The sequence below is a fragment of the Tetranychus urticae genome, chromosome 2 (genome assembly GCF_039701765.1).
Source record: "Tetranychus urticae isolate SD_2017Ah chromosome 2, NJAU_TeUrti_SD_1.0, whole genome shotgun sequence".
Lineage (NCBI taxonomy): Eukaryota > Metazoa > Arthropoda > Arachnida > Trombidiformes > Tetranychidae > Tetranychus > Tetranychus urticae.
This window is the reverse complement of record NC_142959.1, coordinates 1,759,327-1,773,971: the sequence shown is the minus strand read 5'-3', so window position 1 is coordinate 1,773,971 and position 14,645 is coordinate 1,759,327. Positions and strand designations below refer to the sequence as shown.

The following is a 14,645-nucleotide window of genomic DNA, read 5'->3' as shown; positions in this document are numbered from 1 at the left end:
TCTCCAGTTTCGTCTTTGGGCTTTTCAACTCTCACTTGAGAAATGAAAATGATTTTTCTTTTCATAATATTATTGTTACCAAATCTTTTGCGGAATAAATGATAACACAAGAAGATGATATAAAATGAAATTAGACAAGATTTATTAGTAGGCCAATGAGATAATGATAAAAAATGTCTATGAAGAGAATGAAGAGAAAAGAAGAAGAAAAAAGAAAAATAATAGTTGATTGAAGTGTTGAATCTCTTTTCTTCTCTATCACATTATTACATTATGATTCTAGATTTGATATTGATACTGATGCTAATACAGATAATGATTGTTGATGATACACTTTTGCTCATCATCTTGACTGGCTTCCTACTCAATGTTATCAACTTTTTTTCCCTCTCACATTATTCAATTGATCACAGGCACATTGCCTGAAAGCGACACTTGCTTCACTGCCTTTCTCAACCAAGGACATTTACATTTTCATCTTGTGTGTGACTTACATATAACAATGGTTCATCAGCTAAGTATTACTGGAAATGATGAAAATCGTTACGTGCCAAAGTTGATTGCATTTTCTTTTTCCTTTCATTTTCTTTTTTTTCTGCACATTTTCATATTCATATTCACTGTTAATGTCAATCGTGAAATATTGTCTCCACTCGCCAATCTGAACTCTAATCCATCAAAGAGCAAAAGTGAAATTGGTAATTTTGATTCATTTTTTTGTTGCTTCAAGTTTTGCCATTTGTCTGTTTAAATGAACTTTATCAAACTAGGAAAAGGTTTATTCACGTGGAAACGTCATTGCTTTTAATGAAACTTTAAAGCTACTTGCTGTTGACTGATCAAATTGAAACTTGATGATAAGCAAATTATTTCAAAACTTTCAAGTTCAAGTAAATGTAGTTTTGAGTAAAAATAGATTCTTGACTTTTCCGATTCAATTTGATTCTTTGAATGTAAAATTGAAGTAAACATTGAGATGTTATGGTGCAATCATTTGCTATAAATAAAGTTTTTGTTTTTGTTTTTTTTTTGTTTTCCAGGTAAAGAGTTGAATTTTGATCAAGACTGTTCGAAAATAAAAGAAACAGAAAAAAATCAAAATAACAGATAATTCAATCATTGCTGTATCCATCATCTTCCTTATTGCTGTTATTAAGTTATGCAATTGTAGCGATCAATCAAATGTTTTTCAAGATTAAGCCATATTCCCTGATAAGAACCTCGGCTCCGCCTCGCGTCTTAACCATGAATATCTTCACTGTAGTGATATAACAAATACTTGAAGGAAATATTTTCGAAACAAAAATTTCTGCATAACTTTGGAAACCCAAAATCATTTCACAGTCTTTACAATCATCTAATAAACTAGTGTTAAAACTGCGACACTCAATTCACATTCAGTTGAGTTGCAATGTGCAAGGGGTCGTTACTCCATTTAGCCTCTCTTTATTTACAGTTTGTAATTCAATGTCATTCCCCTTTAGTTTAATCTTACATTTTTATTACTTTTTCATTCTGTTGGGATAAATACTGGTCAACTCAGCCCAATGATCAGATTATTTTTTTCTTCTTTTCTAAATTGTGGCCAAACATTGTTAATTAATTGAGGAGTGTATACTCTCAAGCTATTGTTAATCACTCTGAAGATCAGTTCCGATTTCGAACTCGATTTTGGCAAAACTGTTGACCAGAGAAATCTAATTGTAAAATGGACACGATTCTATGTCCTTACAAAGGATCAACTTTCAAATCGAACGAAAATTTTAACGTCTATTGTAGAGTTCGTTTTCGAAAGTAAATTTTATTCAAATGAAAAGAGTAAGAAAAACTTGTTTCTACAATAGAAGGATTGCCAACTGGCTTAAAGTAAAACAAAAGTTCCTTTTTAAAGACCTTTGAGTCCTCGTTGTGGAGCGTTAAGGGTTATTCGGATGGATTAGTGAGGTATTCTGGCTGAGATTTACTTTTACTTAAAATGAGTACTTAAAATGAGATCTCAATGTGAGCGCTCTCAATGAGCTCTCATATTGAGCTCTCAGGTTGAGCTTTCAGATTGAGCGCTCATAATGAGCCCTCAGGTTGAGATTTAGCTTAGATTGCTCCATTTGGGATTTAAACGAGAAAAATAAGGCTCGGAACAGTTCATCTCCCCCTACTCATCCAAGTCACGACTCCGTTCGTGATACAGTGAGATGTTCGATATATGAGCAATTTGTTCCTTTCCATTGTTGTCTACATAGGTCAGCGTTTTAGGATTATCTCCATACTTTTTAATTTTCGTAACCAAAAAAGGTCCTTTCATATTTCGCTTCTTTCCATTAATTCCGTATTTAACGAGAATCTTATCTCCTTCTGAGATTTCAAACTTTCCTTGTTTTCTCTTGTCGTTATGCTGCCTAATCTTTACCATTTCATCTTCATTCTTTGGTTTCTCCGGTGCGATATCTTCAAGTCTTAATCCAAAATTTTCATCAGCAGGCAACAATGGGCTTTTGCCATACAGTTTATACCAAGGTGTGCAGCCAATTACTGAATGATAACTTCGGTTAGAATAAGCAGTAGCAGATGCCAATAGCGTCTTCCAATCGACTCCACTGTCTTTGTAGATACCAATAAAAGTTTTAATGTCACGCATTTTTCTTTCAACAAGTCCATTTGCGGCCGGATGATATGGTGCACTATTTCTAAGAGAAATATTTCTCAGTTGAGCCCAGTTCTTCATCTCTTTTGAAGTAAATGCCGTTCCATTGTCTGAGACAATAACTTTAACTTGGTCGATTCTGCTAAATGAATTCAGAAAATTAATTACAGCGAGGGAAGACTCTTTCATAGCCTTACCAACCACGATACGAGTCGCCTCATCAACTAAAAGCAAGAATGATTTGGTACTTTTGTTAAGTTCTGACTTCTTCTCAAGCTCTCCAAAGTCAATGTGGATAGTATGGAAGGGAATTTTTGAATGGTTAGGTAGGAATGGAGGGTCAAATTTGGGTTTGGGTTTTTTCATTTGGCAAAGGTGGCAAGTTTTTATGTATTCAACAATATCTCGTTTCATACCTGGCCAATGAAAACGCATTTTTATCTTGTGATATGTTCGCCAATATCCTCCATGACCTCCAGATAGTCTATCATCATGATATGCCCTCAGAATTTGTAAAATTTGGGATCTTTCTGAGCCTTCAATCTTTTTAATACCTGAGCACTCATTTTGAGAACTATTTTTGAGATCTCTATTTGAGCTCTCATTTTGAGATCTATTTATGAGATCTTCATCTGAGCTCTCATTTTGAGATCTATTTATGAGATCTCTATTTGAGCTCTCATTTTGAGATCTTGTCCGAATTGATGATAAGTAGGTGGAAAGAAACACATGAGCTGGCTGATCTAGACAAAGTCGTGATAATGCATCGGCATCAGAGTGTAGTCTGCCTGGTCGATGGTCAATTTTAATCTCATAAGACATTAAAAATAATTGCCATCGTGCCAATCTTCCTTTTGGTTCCTTCAAGTCCATGAGATAAGCAAGAGCTGCATGGTCAGTATGAACAACAAAAGGACGACCTTCTAAAAATGACCTAAAATATTTTATGGCTTTGATCACAGCAAGCGCTTCTTTCTCAGTTATTGAATAGTTAACTTCTTGTTTTGAAAATGTATATGATTGGAAACCTATCACTCGCAGCTGTTGATTTTTCGGTTTCTTAATATCTCTTTGATACAGCACTGAGCCAGAACCAAACCCACTCGCATCAGTACATAACTCGAATGGAAGTTCAGAGTCAGGTAGATTGAGTACTGGATTTGAAGTTATCAAAATTTTTAATTTGTCAAAAGATTCTTGGCATTCATTACTCCAAACAAAAGGTGCATCTTTTCTTTTCAGTCTGTCTAAGGGTCTAGCAATGGATGCATAATCTTTAATGAAACTACGGAAATGTCCTGTTAAACCTGTAAACTGTCGAAGGGAGTGTAAATCATGAGGTGGTTTCATGTTACGGACTTTTTCAATAGATTCAGCTTTTGTAGTCTTGGAATTACCATCTATTATTCTACCAAGAAATTTCACAGAGGGTTTGTTAAATTCAGACTTTTCAAGATTAATCACCATTTTTGCTTCATTCAATTTCGATAACACTGAGAGTGTAAGAGCTTTACATTCTTCTTCCGATCTAGCTCCTATGCATATGTCATCTATATATACACATACTTTTCCAGTTTCCAATAGTTCTGATAATAATTTGTTCATATGTCTTTGGAATAGAGATGGACTATTTTTCCAACCAAACGGAAGGCGAGTCCACTCATAGTGTCCAAAAGGAGTGACAAATGCTGTAAACTTTCTAGTTTGAGGAGATAAAGGCAGTTGCCAAAATCCATCTTTAAGATCGATTTTTGAAAAGAACTGACAGCCTCCGAACAAACTAATTATATCATCAATAATTGGAAAAGGGAAAGGGTCTAACTCAGTTTGTTTGTTAACCTCTCGGTAATCAATACAAAATCTGAGATCTCCATTTTCTTTAGGGGCTAAAGTTACTGGTGAAGCAAAATTAGAATTTGAATGAGTAATGATTTTCTTTTCTAGCAATTCTTTTATTTTCTGTCTTGCAAATGATAGTTTATGAGGAGACATTGGGTATGGCTTACGCCGAACAATGGAGTGATCATCTTTTAGTTTGAAGTCAACAAAATTGTTCGAATCAGGTAAGGTCAAAGCACAAAGCCTAGGAAAAGCACGTTTGATTTCTTCTTTGGTCAATACGATTTCTAATAGTTCTCTTTTTGAGATCTCATCTTGAGTGCTCATTCTGAGTGCTCGTTCTGAGGTCTCACTTTGAGAACTCAAATTAAGCACTCGATTTGATCGCTCATTTTCAGAACTTAATAAGGCATCACTTATTGGTTTCTGGCAAAGACTAACACCTAGAAGCTTCAGGTCTGAGTAACCTAAGATAATTGGAAATGGAAGTGAGTCAAGTAGCAAAAGTTCTAGCTTTGCTAACTTTCCTTTAAATTTAACTTCAAGCTTACAGACTTTATCTACTGTGAAAGTATCTCCATTCATTTGCTTGATGAGCTGCTGTTTTTCTAAAACTGTCCACTTATTCTCACGAACAATATTAGATCTAATAAAGCTTTTATCTGATCCTGAATCTAACACACATGCATAAGATTTTCCTTGTATCTCTATGGAGGTTTTTGGCTCTAAATCACTTGATAGTGCGTTGAATAGGGAATATGCTGGTTTGGGTATGAGCTCTCGATCTGAGCGCTCATTTTGAGTACTGAAATTGAGATCTCTGTTTGAGTTCTCATTTTGGGATCTAATTATGAGATCTCGATTTGAGCTCTCATTTGGAGTGCTCAGCTCGTTGTTAACTTTCTCCATATTCTCATCTAATGCGATGAATCCATCTGAAGATTTATTATACTTATTACTTTGATTGGGAAGCTTGACTTGGGTTTTACTATTCTGACTGAAAGTATTCTTGCTAATAGTTGAATGAGACTTACTCTGAGTTGGTGGTTTAATGGTTTCCAAGGCATCTCTCAGTTCTTGTTTAGTTGTAAGTTGACGAGTGGATAGTTGATTTTGAATGGTATCAGGTAATCCTAGAAGTACCAATGTAACAAAGTTGAAATCGTCTATCTCAGGAAAGGCCAATTGAATAAGACGTTGCTTGTCATAATAGTAGTCGAATATATCACCACTTCTATATTCCCATTTTAATGCCAAACTAGCACAACTAACACGGTTATGACCGAAGGAACGGAGAAATGAACTTTTCCATAATTCCCAATCTTCACTGACGTTGTCTCTGATCATACTGTTGAACCACTTTAGAGCGTTGCCTTCAAGATTAGACTTGAGACCGTTGATTTTAGCTTTATCTTCACGCCAGTTGTTATGTTCACACATCTTCTCGTAAGTGCACATCCATGTTTTAGCGTCTTCGGTTTTCCCATCAAACTTTGAGATCTCCATACGATGAATCTTTTGGTTTGCTAGAGGTCGAAGTGACTCTTGAAAACACTTAAGAGTATTCGCAAACATCTCTTGTTGAGCTTTAATCATTTCACTCACAGCTTGTAAAACAACTGAATCTTGTGACCCATTAGATGGTGGCACTGAAGTAGCACTCATTGCTTCAATTTCACTTTCATCGGAAAGGACACAACCAAAGTCATTTTTTAAATAAGGAGTAGACTCCTCTGCTGATAATTGCACGACAAGGGTGCGATGACGAGTAAAATTTTCGAGAGCCGACGCTACGGAGGGCTTCGAAAGTAAAACACTATGTGAGCTGGTATCGCGATACTGATTATCGACGATTGTCCATTCATTTTCATCAAACAATTTATACTTTGTAAGATGAATAGATTGATTTTCACTTTTCTCAAAATAGAAACGAAACTTGTTGGCCATCCTGTCGACTGCGCCAAGATTGTAGAGTTCGTTTTCGAAAGTAAATTTTATTCAAATGAAAAGAGTAAGAAAAACTTGTTTCTACAATAGAAGGATTGCCAACTGGCTTAAAGTAAAACAAAAGTTCCTTTTTAAAGACCTTTGAGTCCTCGTTGTGGAGCGTTAAAGGTTATTCGGATGGATTAGTGAGGTATTCTGGCTGAGATTTACTTTTACTTAAAATGAGTACTTAAAATGAGATCTCAATGTGAGCGCTCTCAATGAGCTCTCATATTGAGCTCTCAGGTTGAGCTTTCAGATTGAGCGCTCATAATGAGCCCTCAGGTTGAGATTTAGCTTAGATTGCTCCATTTGGGATTTAAACGAGAAAAATAAGGCTCGGAACAGTTCATCTATTTAAAGAAAGGGTTTTCAAAATGAATATCAATTTGACAAAAGCTTGAGATGGTTCGTTCGTCAAGAATTCAGGTCTTCTCAATATGGATTGATTGTATCCTACTCAATGAAAAAACTATGATCAGTAATTTTTGCGTCAAAATAGTGGCTAAGCGGGAATGTTTTGTAATCGATGAAGAAATTTTGCAATGAGCCGTGATTGGAATCTTCTTATTAATCTAAATATAAAGCATTTCAATGTCAGATTAGCGCATTGCACAATTGACTTTTTATCAGATCTTTTCATTAATCTTGAATTTCCAATTCAACATGAACCATTATAATAGCAGCTCATTGAATGTTCAAGTACTGTCATCAAGTTAATTATTTAATGGGAAGTAAAATAGTCGCATCATGAGTGGTTATTGAATGTCACTTAATGTCGCCTCAAGCCGTGTGTTTCTCATCCTTATACAGAGCTGATAACAACTACTGATACTTGAAATTCATTCAATATTTCGCTTCAATTGAAATTATTTCCCTGTAAGGTCACTTGCTAGGTCAGAGTATCGAGAGAAGCAAGTAACAAATGACAAAAGTAAACTTGAACAGTCAAGATGATGATTCTGATAAACTAAACTGATTGAGTTTTTGTTGTCATTAAATTAGCTTTTTGTAAATTTCTTGCCTTTCTGTGTTTTCATTTTCACTGCTTTACTGGGATAATAATGTTATCTTTACAAGAAGATGCATGTAAAGAAAGAAGATGGGAAAAGAAGAAAAACCATTAATGATTACATTTATATTCAAGGAAAGGCGAAAAACTTGAATTTCTCACTCACTCCATTCCATCATCACCATCAAAATTTGATGCGTTTTTATCCATGAAATTTGCATTTCCAAACCAGCATAAATGTCACCAGGTAACCAGAATATCTCATGAAAATGTCTTTTGTAACGAACATGTTTACCCTTGTTTTATGCTTTTCCTCATTTTCAATGTTTCTTCTTCTTCTTCTTTTTCTGAACACATCATCATCATCCTCATGGAACCTTCAAATGCTCTACTTTTTACTTTTTTTTCTTTTTCAACTTTTCTTTTCATTCCATCCATGTTATTCAGATATTGCACCATTGACAGTGCTATTCATTTACAATAGATGTTCTGAAAATAATATCTTCTTTAGTTTCATTCTTTTGCTTCTACTCATGTTCAATTAGAACTTTTAGGTGAGCATAAAGTTCAACAGAAATTCCAACGTTTTCCATATTATCGTTGTTTGCAAAAGTTAATGTTCTAATTTGTAATAATTCAGCTCAATTTTCATTTGACTATCATTTCATTCTTGAGATAATTCAATGTCTTTTACTTTTTCCCATGTAAATGATGTAATAAATTTTGTTTGTTTTCAGGAAACTTTTTTCTTCTTTTCGTCTATTTTTAGCTTTCTTTGTTTGTGGTTCATCACTTTTATCATCACACTTTATTATTTCTATCAACAGTATAAATATTGTCGAGATAACATGGAATCTTCCTGAATACAAGAATCAATCTTCACTGATTAAATCTCATGCAATCTCTTGATATTGAGTCAATTTTTTGACCCTCAACTTTTTTCGACTCATTTTCAATATTTTTACTTGGAAAGTTTTGGTTCTCTTCTCCATTTGTCAAGTAATTAATTGTAAAACTCACAGATTGATAATTAGTCTTTATCATGGCATTCATTTGAATTTCCTTTCAGTTTTGCGATTACGGAAGTATTACATGACAGATTAAAATCATGGACCAATTAAGTGGCAATTAAAAGGCAATTTAATACATGTCATGAGTTATAACACATTTTTATTGAATGAAAAGTACTGTTGAAACTAAGGATACAATTGTTTTTTTCTGACAATTTAACTTTCAATTTGATTTCTTTCTTACAATGGTCTATTAAGTGTGCTTTTATAGCCCTATCTCAGTTTTCGACCATTTCAGACCAATATAAGTTGGGCTGTAAAAAAATATCTGCCACAGTGAAACTCGCCAAAAATTTCCATCTAATCTGAATAATGTTAATGGCGATAATTCAACTGAGCTGGAATGCAGATTTCCGTGTAGACAATTGCTTCTGCTACTTTCATCAATATTGCGATGAAGTTAAGAGGACGTGAATGAGCTCTTTAAACATGGTTTAAGATCTGGCCTATTGCTGATTACATACAATAACGAAGCTTGTGTGATCAGAATCTTCTAGTTCATGAACGAAATCAGACATGTGTGCTGTCTGAGTAAATAAAGAGACGAAAATAATACATGTATGTTCAAAATCTTTACAAGTTGAGTTCAAACAATCTCAATTCTACATCAAACAGCGGCAAGTTTTTGATTGAACATACCTTTGCACACAATTAATTTTCAACCAAAACCAAATACGCCAAAACACTTTCAATCAATGAAACATTTGGATGAAAAAAGTTTTCTATTCATGATAGAACCTTTTGCAGGCATACAAGATTTTATATGAATTTTATCCTTTGTTATTTGTGTCAATTATCAGAGAAGAATGCATCACCATTTACTGTCCACAGTTGACTTGGTAATCAACCCACACATTATTACTGTTGATATTCATGATAAAAAAAGTTAATCGATGCATAAATAATTGTAAATCAAACATTCGTTCGTAGTTCAAACAATTAAAGTATGGAACTAGTTAATGAAAGAAAAGGAAAAAAATCATTTATCAATTGCATGTTTATTAAGCTTGTGACTGTCCAAACAGATAATTCCTTGAATCAAAACAAATTCCGTTGATCCTTGCTCTGAATTAGCATCTACAACTAAAGTTTCAAAAACAATGCATTGAATTTTCGCTGCAAAATCCTACAAGAAAATTCTAATAATCTACTTTTTTGAGCCATTCTTTCTGAAATTATCATTTTCTGTGCAAATTGAAATCTTCTGCAAATGAAATGTTCATCAGTTTAATCAGTTGTAAGTCAAGTAAATTTCATTTTTTATTAGTTATTAATATCAAACAGTTCAACTTTTAAATAGCATTTTAAGTTACAGAACAGATTTTAAAAATTTGTGGATAAAATTTTTCTCCAATTAGCACAAGTTTATTTTATTGTCTTGTTTTTTTATGCATTTATGGCCGAAAGAGTCAAAAACACAGAAAAAGTTGGATGAATGAATAATGAATATGAAGATGATTGAGCATATTTAAAGATGGCAGAGATACTTGAGGACGAAAGAAACGATGAAATTGATAGAACATGTTTTTGAACTTTTTTTTTGTTTTCTGTTCTTGTTCAATATCATTAAGTTAACAAGTATTGCTTAGGCTTACAATTTCTCACCAGTTTTGTCTCACTTTTCACTCTATCCTTTCAGAATCACTTAGAGAAAAGTTTCCCTTTCTTGCCCTTCTTCATGTTTATATATCAGTTTCAATGGAATGGAATGATGGATGACGATAAAGTGGATGAGGTGAAAGTGAGCGTTTGGTGACTGGTGAGGCATGCAGTGAATTAAATTTAAACTTTTTTCTAGACTGTTGACGGTGATGAGAATGATGATGTTGCTGTTGATGATACTGTTGTTGTTGATGGTGTTGTTGCAAGTGTGCTTGGTGAGGGTAATGATGATGTTGAGGTTGTTGTTGATACATGCTTCTTCCACCAGGCTGATGATAATCGTCTTCATCATTCTCTTCATCATCAAAAGAAACGTTAATTTCATTGTTGCCTCGATTGGATAGTGAATAAGGTTCATTTGACTGGCCCATGGGTTGGAAAATGTGATATGGAGTTGGACCAATGTTGAGTGTAAAAGGAGGCTGTTGTCGTGCCAATGAGGTTGATGATGATGATGAAGGTAGTGGACCCGAGTGAGGTGGGCAAAGGGGAATGTGCAAGTTGGAAGGGTGAATCGATGAAAAGGATCGCTTCATGGAACTAAAGTTGATATTGTTGTTCCTTTCATTGTTGCTGTTGGTGCTGTTGTTGTAGTTGTTGGCATTGATATTGTTGTTAACATTGTTAAAATGTGAGTTTCCAGTTCTGTTTGGTAACAAATTTGTTCCCATAATGTTTCGTTGAGGAGTTTCTGAGGCTGCAGTTAAATCAGGTATTGAAAGGAGGATTCCAGGTTCATCCCAGTTCTTGTAACTTGGATAACTTTCAAAGCTACTATTGAAACCCATTTTTTCATCTTCACTGTAAATCTCTTGGTTCAATAGGAAGCAACCTTGCTTGGGTGCATTGTCCCTCGACTCGGGATGGTTAGAGCCACGTACAAGACTATTGCTGGACCGAGTATTGGGGTTGCTCTTGGCGTATTGAAGGTGAGACTCTTGACTGTAATGCTGTTGCTGGGAATGATGTTCAACTTGCTGTTGATGTTTAACTTGCCCTCGGTGTTGTTGGTTGTAAGAGGTTCGAGGTGAGGGAGGCGTTGATTGAGGTGAACGAGGTAAAGATCTGGTGTCTAATTTAATGGGATGTTGGTAAATGGTCGGATGTGGGAGTGGTTCATCACAAATGGGAGGATAAACTTTGTCTGTAATTTCAGATGTTGAAGAGCGAGCATCTTCAGAAGAACCCAATGAAGATGATTTTCTGTGCATTTTGAGAAACGAAGAGATGAAAGTCGATTAAATTTCAAAATACATTTTCTTTTTTAAACAACTTTTTTTTCGAAAAATTTTGCTAAAATAATATTCTTAAGTTTTTTGGTGCAAATTTTAATCAGCTTATGCAATGGTGTTTCATTTTGCAAAAAGTAAACTTCTTACCTTTTATAAATTATGAGACCAATTGAGGCTAAAAGTAAGGTCAACAAGAGTAAGGCCGCTGCTGTGGCAATGTAAGCCATTTGTAAAAAAGGATCTGAGGAAAGAAGCAAAATGAGATTAAAAACATCATCAATCACTATGGTTACTTAGATGAAATTTTGAAAAGAAAATTTCATTTTTTTTCTTCTCTCATTTTGGTTTACCCAAACATAAGCTTCAAGTTTACGCATTTTCCTTTTTCTGGTAAAACCAAGTTTACCTCACTCATCAATTCTGATAATGAAACATCAGAAACTTATCAGATTAACTTGCTTTTTCCATTTTGTTTTCTCTTCATTTGCAACAACGAAAACAAGGTTAAACCATTGCTGATTAGGAATATTGCCCGTAAACTTTACATGATAAAAGTGATGTGAATGAATGAGAAAAGATATATTTTTCACTTTGAATATTAATCTGGGTTTGCAAGGGAACAGTTTTGTCTAATAAATATATTGATAAAGCGAGTCTTTGAATGAAACTAGAGGCAATGAAATATTAATAACCTTTTCATTAAACTGTCAACATTGAGTTAAGTAACGAACGAACAAAAAAGATATTCAGTGATGATGATAATGATGAGGTAATTATGTTGTGAATGTTAGCACAATAAAGGTGATTATAAGTTGAGTGACGTGAAACAATTGAGATTTGAAGAGAAAAAAAGTTGTCTATTAAAAGGTGAAAAGGGAAAAGTTTCAATTTAAGGTAAGAAAAGATTGCATGAAAAAAGGTACATTTAGCTATTCTTGGAATGCTATTAAAAGAATATGATAATGTTTGAATTTTTCTACTCTTTTCTTGAAATGGAAATTGAAATGTTGATGAAAATGTTGGAATGAAAAGTGTTCAGAAAAGTGTTTTGGAAAAAAAAGAAGCGAAACAATTGAAATGAAATTGTGGATGAGAATGGAATGAATAAAAAATGAAGAAGAAAAGGAAACAATTTTATTGTTGAATGGTCAGTGAACAAAGTTTGACCAGAAAGTGTCTTCAAGTCGCACAAGTTGCTTAACAGGGAAAAAGAGGAAAGTAATAAGAAGAAATCTTGTGATCTCAAATGATGATATCTGAAGGTTGAATAGATGAGGACAAAATGAAGATGCAAGTTGAGATTTTACCTTTTCCTCTCTTCTATCTGAACCGAAAAAAAAGATAACAGATAAATTTATATCACTCTACAGGGAGTAAAATTTTGGGAATCGGAATGAGTCACGTTCAGAGGTTTTTCATGGTAAAACATCTAAACAATGTATTTAGTCGGCAAGATATTTCCATCGAAATGTTGAGCTAAATTTTTGCTTCAATAATGGACGCTTTTCATTCCTCCAAGGAATCAATTTTGGTCAACAATTATTTATTTCATTTGTTCATTCATTGACATTAAGCTGAATAGATTAATAAAATGACTGAGAAAAGATTAAAAGAATCGACAAGAGATTTCTTTTTGGTCAACGAAAATCAACTTGCAAATAAGTCGAAACAACTCAAATTTTGATGCTTCACAAATTGATTCTTTTCCAGCTCGAAATAGATATCAATAGAGTTTCGATTATGGAATGGGCAAGAATTTTTCTTTGCTTTTCGTCAAGATAACAACGAATTTCAATTTTTGACAAAAAATTACTTTTTACTTTTCTCTTTTTCTTATGGATGGTTAAATGCAATTCGGTGAAAATTTTAAGCAGCTGAAAATACGAAAGCAACCATGAAGCAGTTTTTTACATTGGGAACAATCTTGAATGACCTTTGATTCAACTTTGGATGAAGTGATATTCAAACTCATAAATCAAGTTTGGAAAATTCAATTTTATGCTGGAAAAACATTGCAATATGAGGTTGAGAAATGTTTTTACTGTCTACTTTAATATCCACAAGAAGCAAGATATTGAAAAGTAAAATATTGGAATCAAATTTTTATCAAGTTAAGCACTGAATGCACAGAAAAAAGGTTGAAACAACATTAAAGTCAAAATGAAAAATCATAAAGTTTTGGCAAAACAACTGCGATTAAAAGACAAGTAAAGCTCAGTTCACAAAATATTTGAATAACATTTAACAATAATATCGATCCTCGAGATAATAGTTTTTCCAGTGAATTTCGATGTGAATGACGAAAAAAAAGTTTGATGAAATTTTGCAAACCAATTTCTTCAATTAATCGCAAAAAACTATAAGTACGTAAAAAAGCAAATGAAGAGACAAATTTTGATGCTGAAGGGTGAAGCATTAGCATTAAATTTGATCTCTTGACTGGCATCAAGCAAATCGTGAACTAATGAATGGCAAATAATTTTGTTACTTGAAAGTTAAAGGTTTAATAATTAATAAGCTAGCATGGAAAATGAAAGTTACTTGAAATCTTTTTTCTCCACAATTAATGTTCACTTTTATTTAATTTTGTGTTCCCTTCTTTAACATTTTAATGTTGATCCCTTTAACCTTACCAACACTGTTTCTACTTTTATCACATATTATAACACTCTTTTACCTCCCAGGATACCTTGAAGACAAACACAGAAGAGACAAATGAATGGGTTAAAGAAAGAAGAAAAAGAAGAAAAAAAGTTGAGATAATTAAATACCGTCTAGGGAAATACCAACGGAAGGGCATCCAGTTGGGGTTGTTACTGTTGATGATGTTGATGAAGTTCCAGTTTCAAGACATTCTTTCGAAGTTACATTGTTTCGAGTAAATTTCTTATCAAAATAGGCAATTTCATCCAGATTATCTTTACCAACATTCTCATTGTTTGCTGATGCTGTTGAACTTGTCTCTAAATTGAGTATATCACCAGGAACTGAATTACCCAGAATAAAGAGAAAAAGAGAAAAGTAGAGAAGAGGAAAAAAAGTTGAAACATGAACAGGCATAAATATAAATGACATGAACACTGTTTTTTTACAATATTTATCTATGTACATTTAATAAATGTTTCACCAGATAATAACCTAAAGACATACCATTCTAATGGTTACAAGGAGTAACAGCAGATAAAATAGTAAATTTCATCATC

The 14,645-nt window shown here is 33.5% G+C and overlaps 1 protein-coding gene across 1 annotated transcript in view; it reads right to left on the bottom strand.

Annotated features, from left to right (window-relative positions):
• Positions 1–9,779: 9,779 nt before the first annotated feature.
• Positions 9,780–14,645, bottom strand: part of LOC107363723 (low-density lipoprotein receptor-related protein 4-like) — a 45,979-nt gene continuing 41,113 nt past the window's right edge. Inside the window, exons 8-10 of the mRNA XM_015930995.3 lie at positions 14,214–14,429; positions 11,590–11,683; positions 9,780–11,413 (exon numbers count right to left, since the gene is read on the bottom strand). Coding sequence (XP_015786481.2) covers positions 10,231–11,413; positions 11,590–11,683; positions 14,214–14,429 — 1,493 coding nt within the window. The 3' untranslated portion in view covers positions 9,780–10,230. The remainder of the gene's footprint in view (positions 11,414–11,589; positions 11,684–14,213; positions 14,430–14,645) is intronic.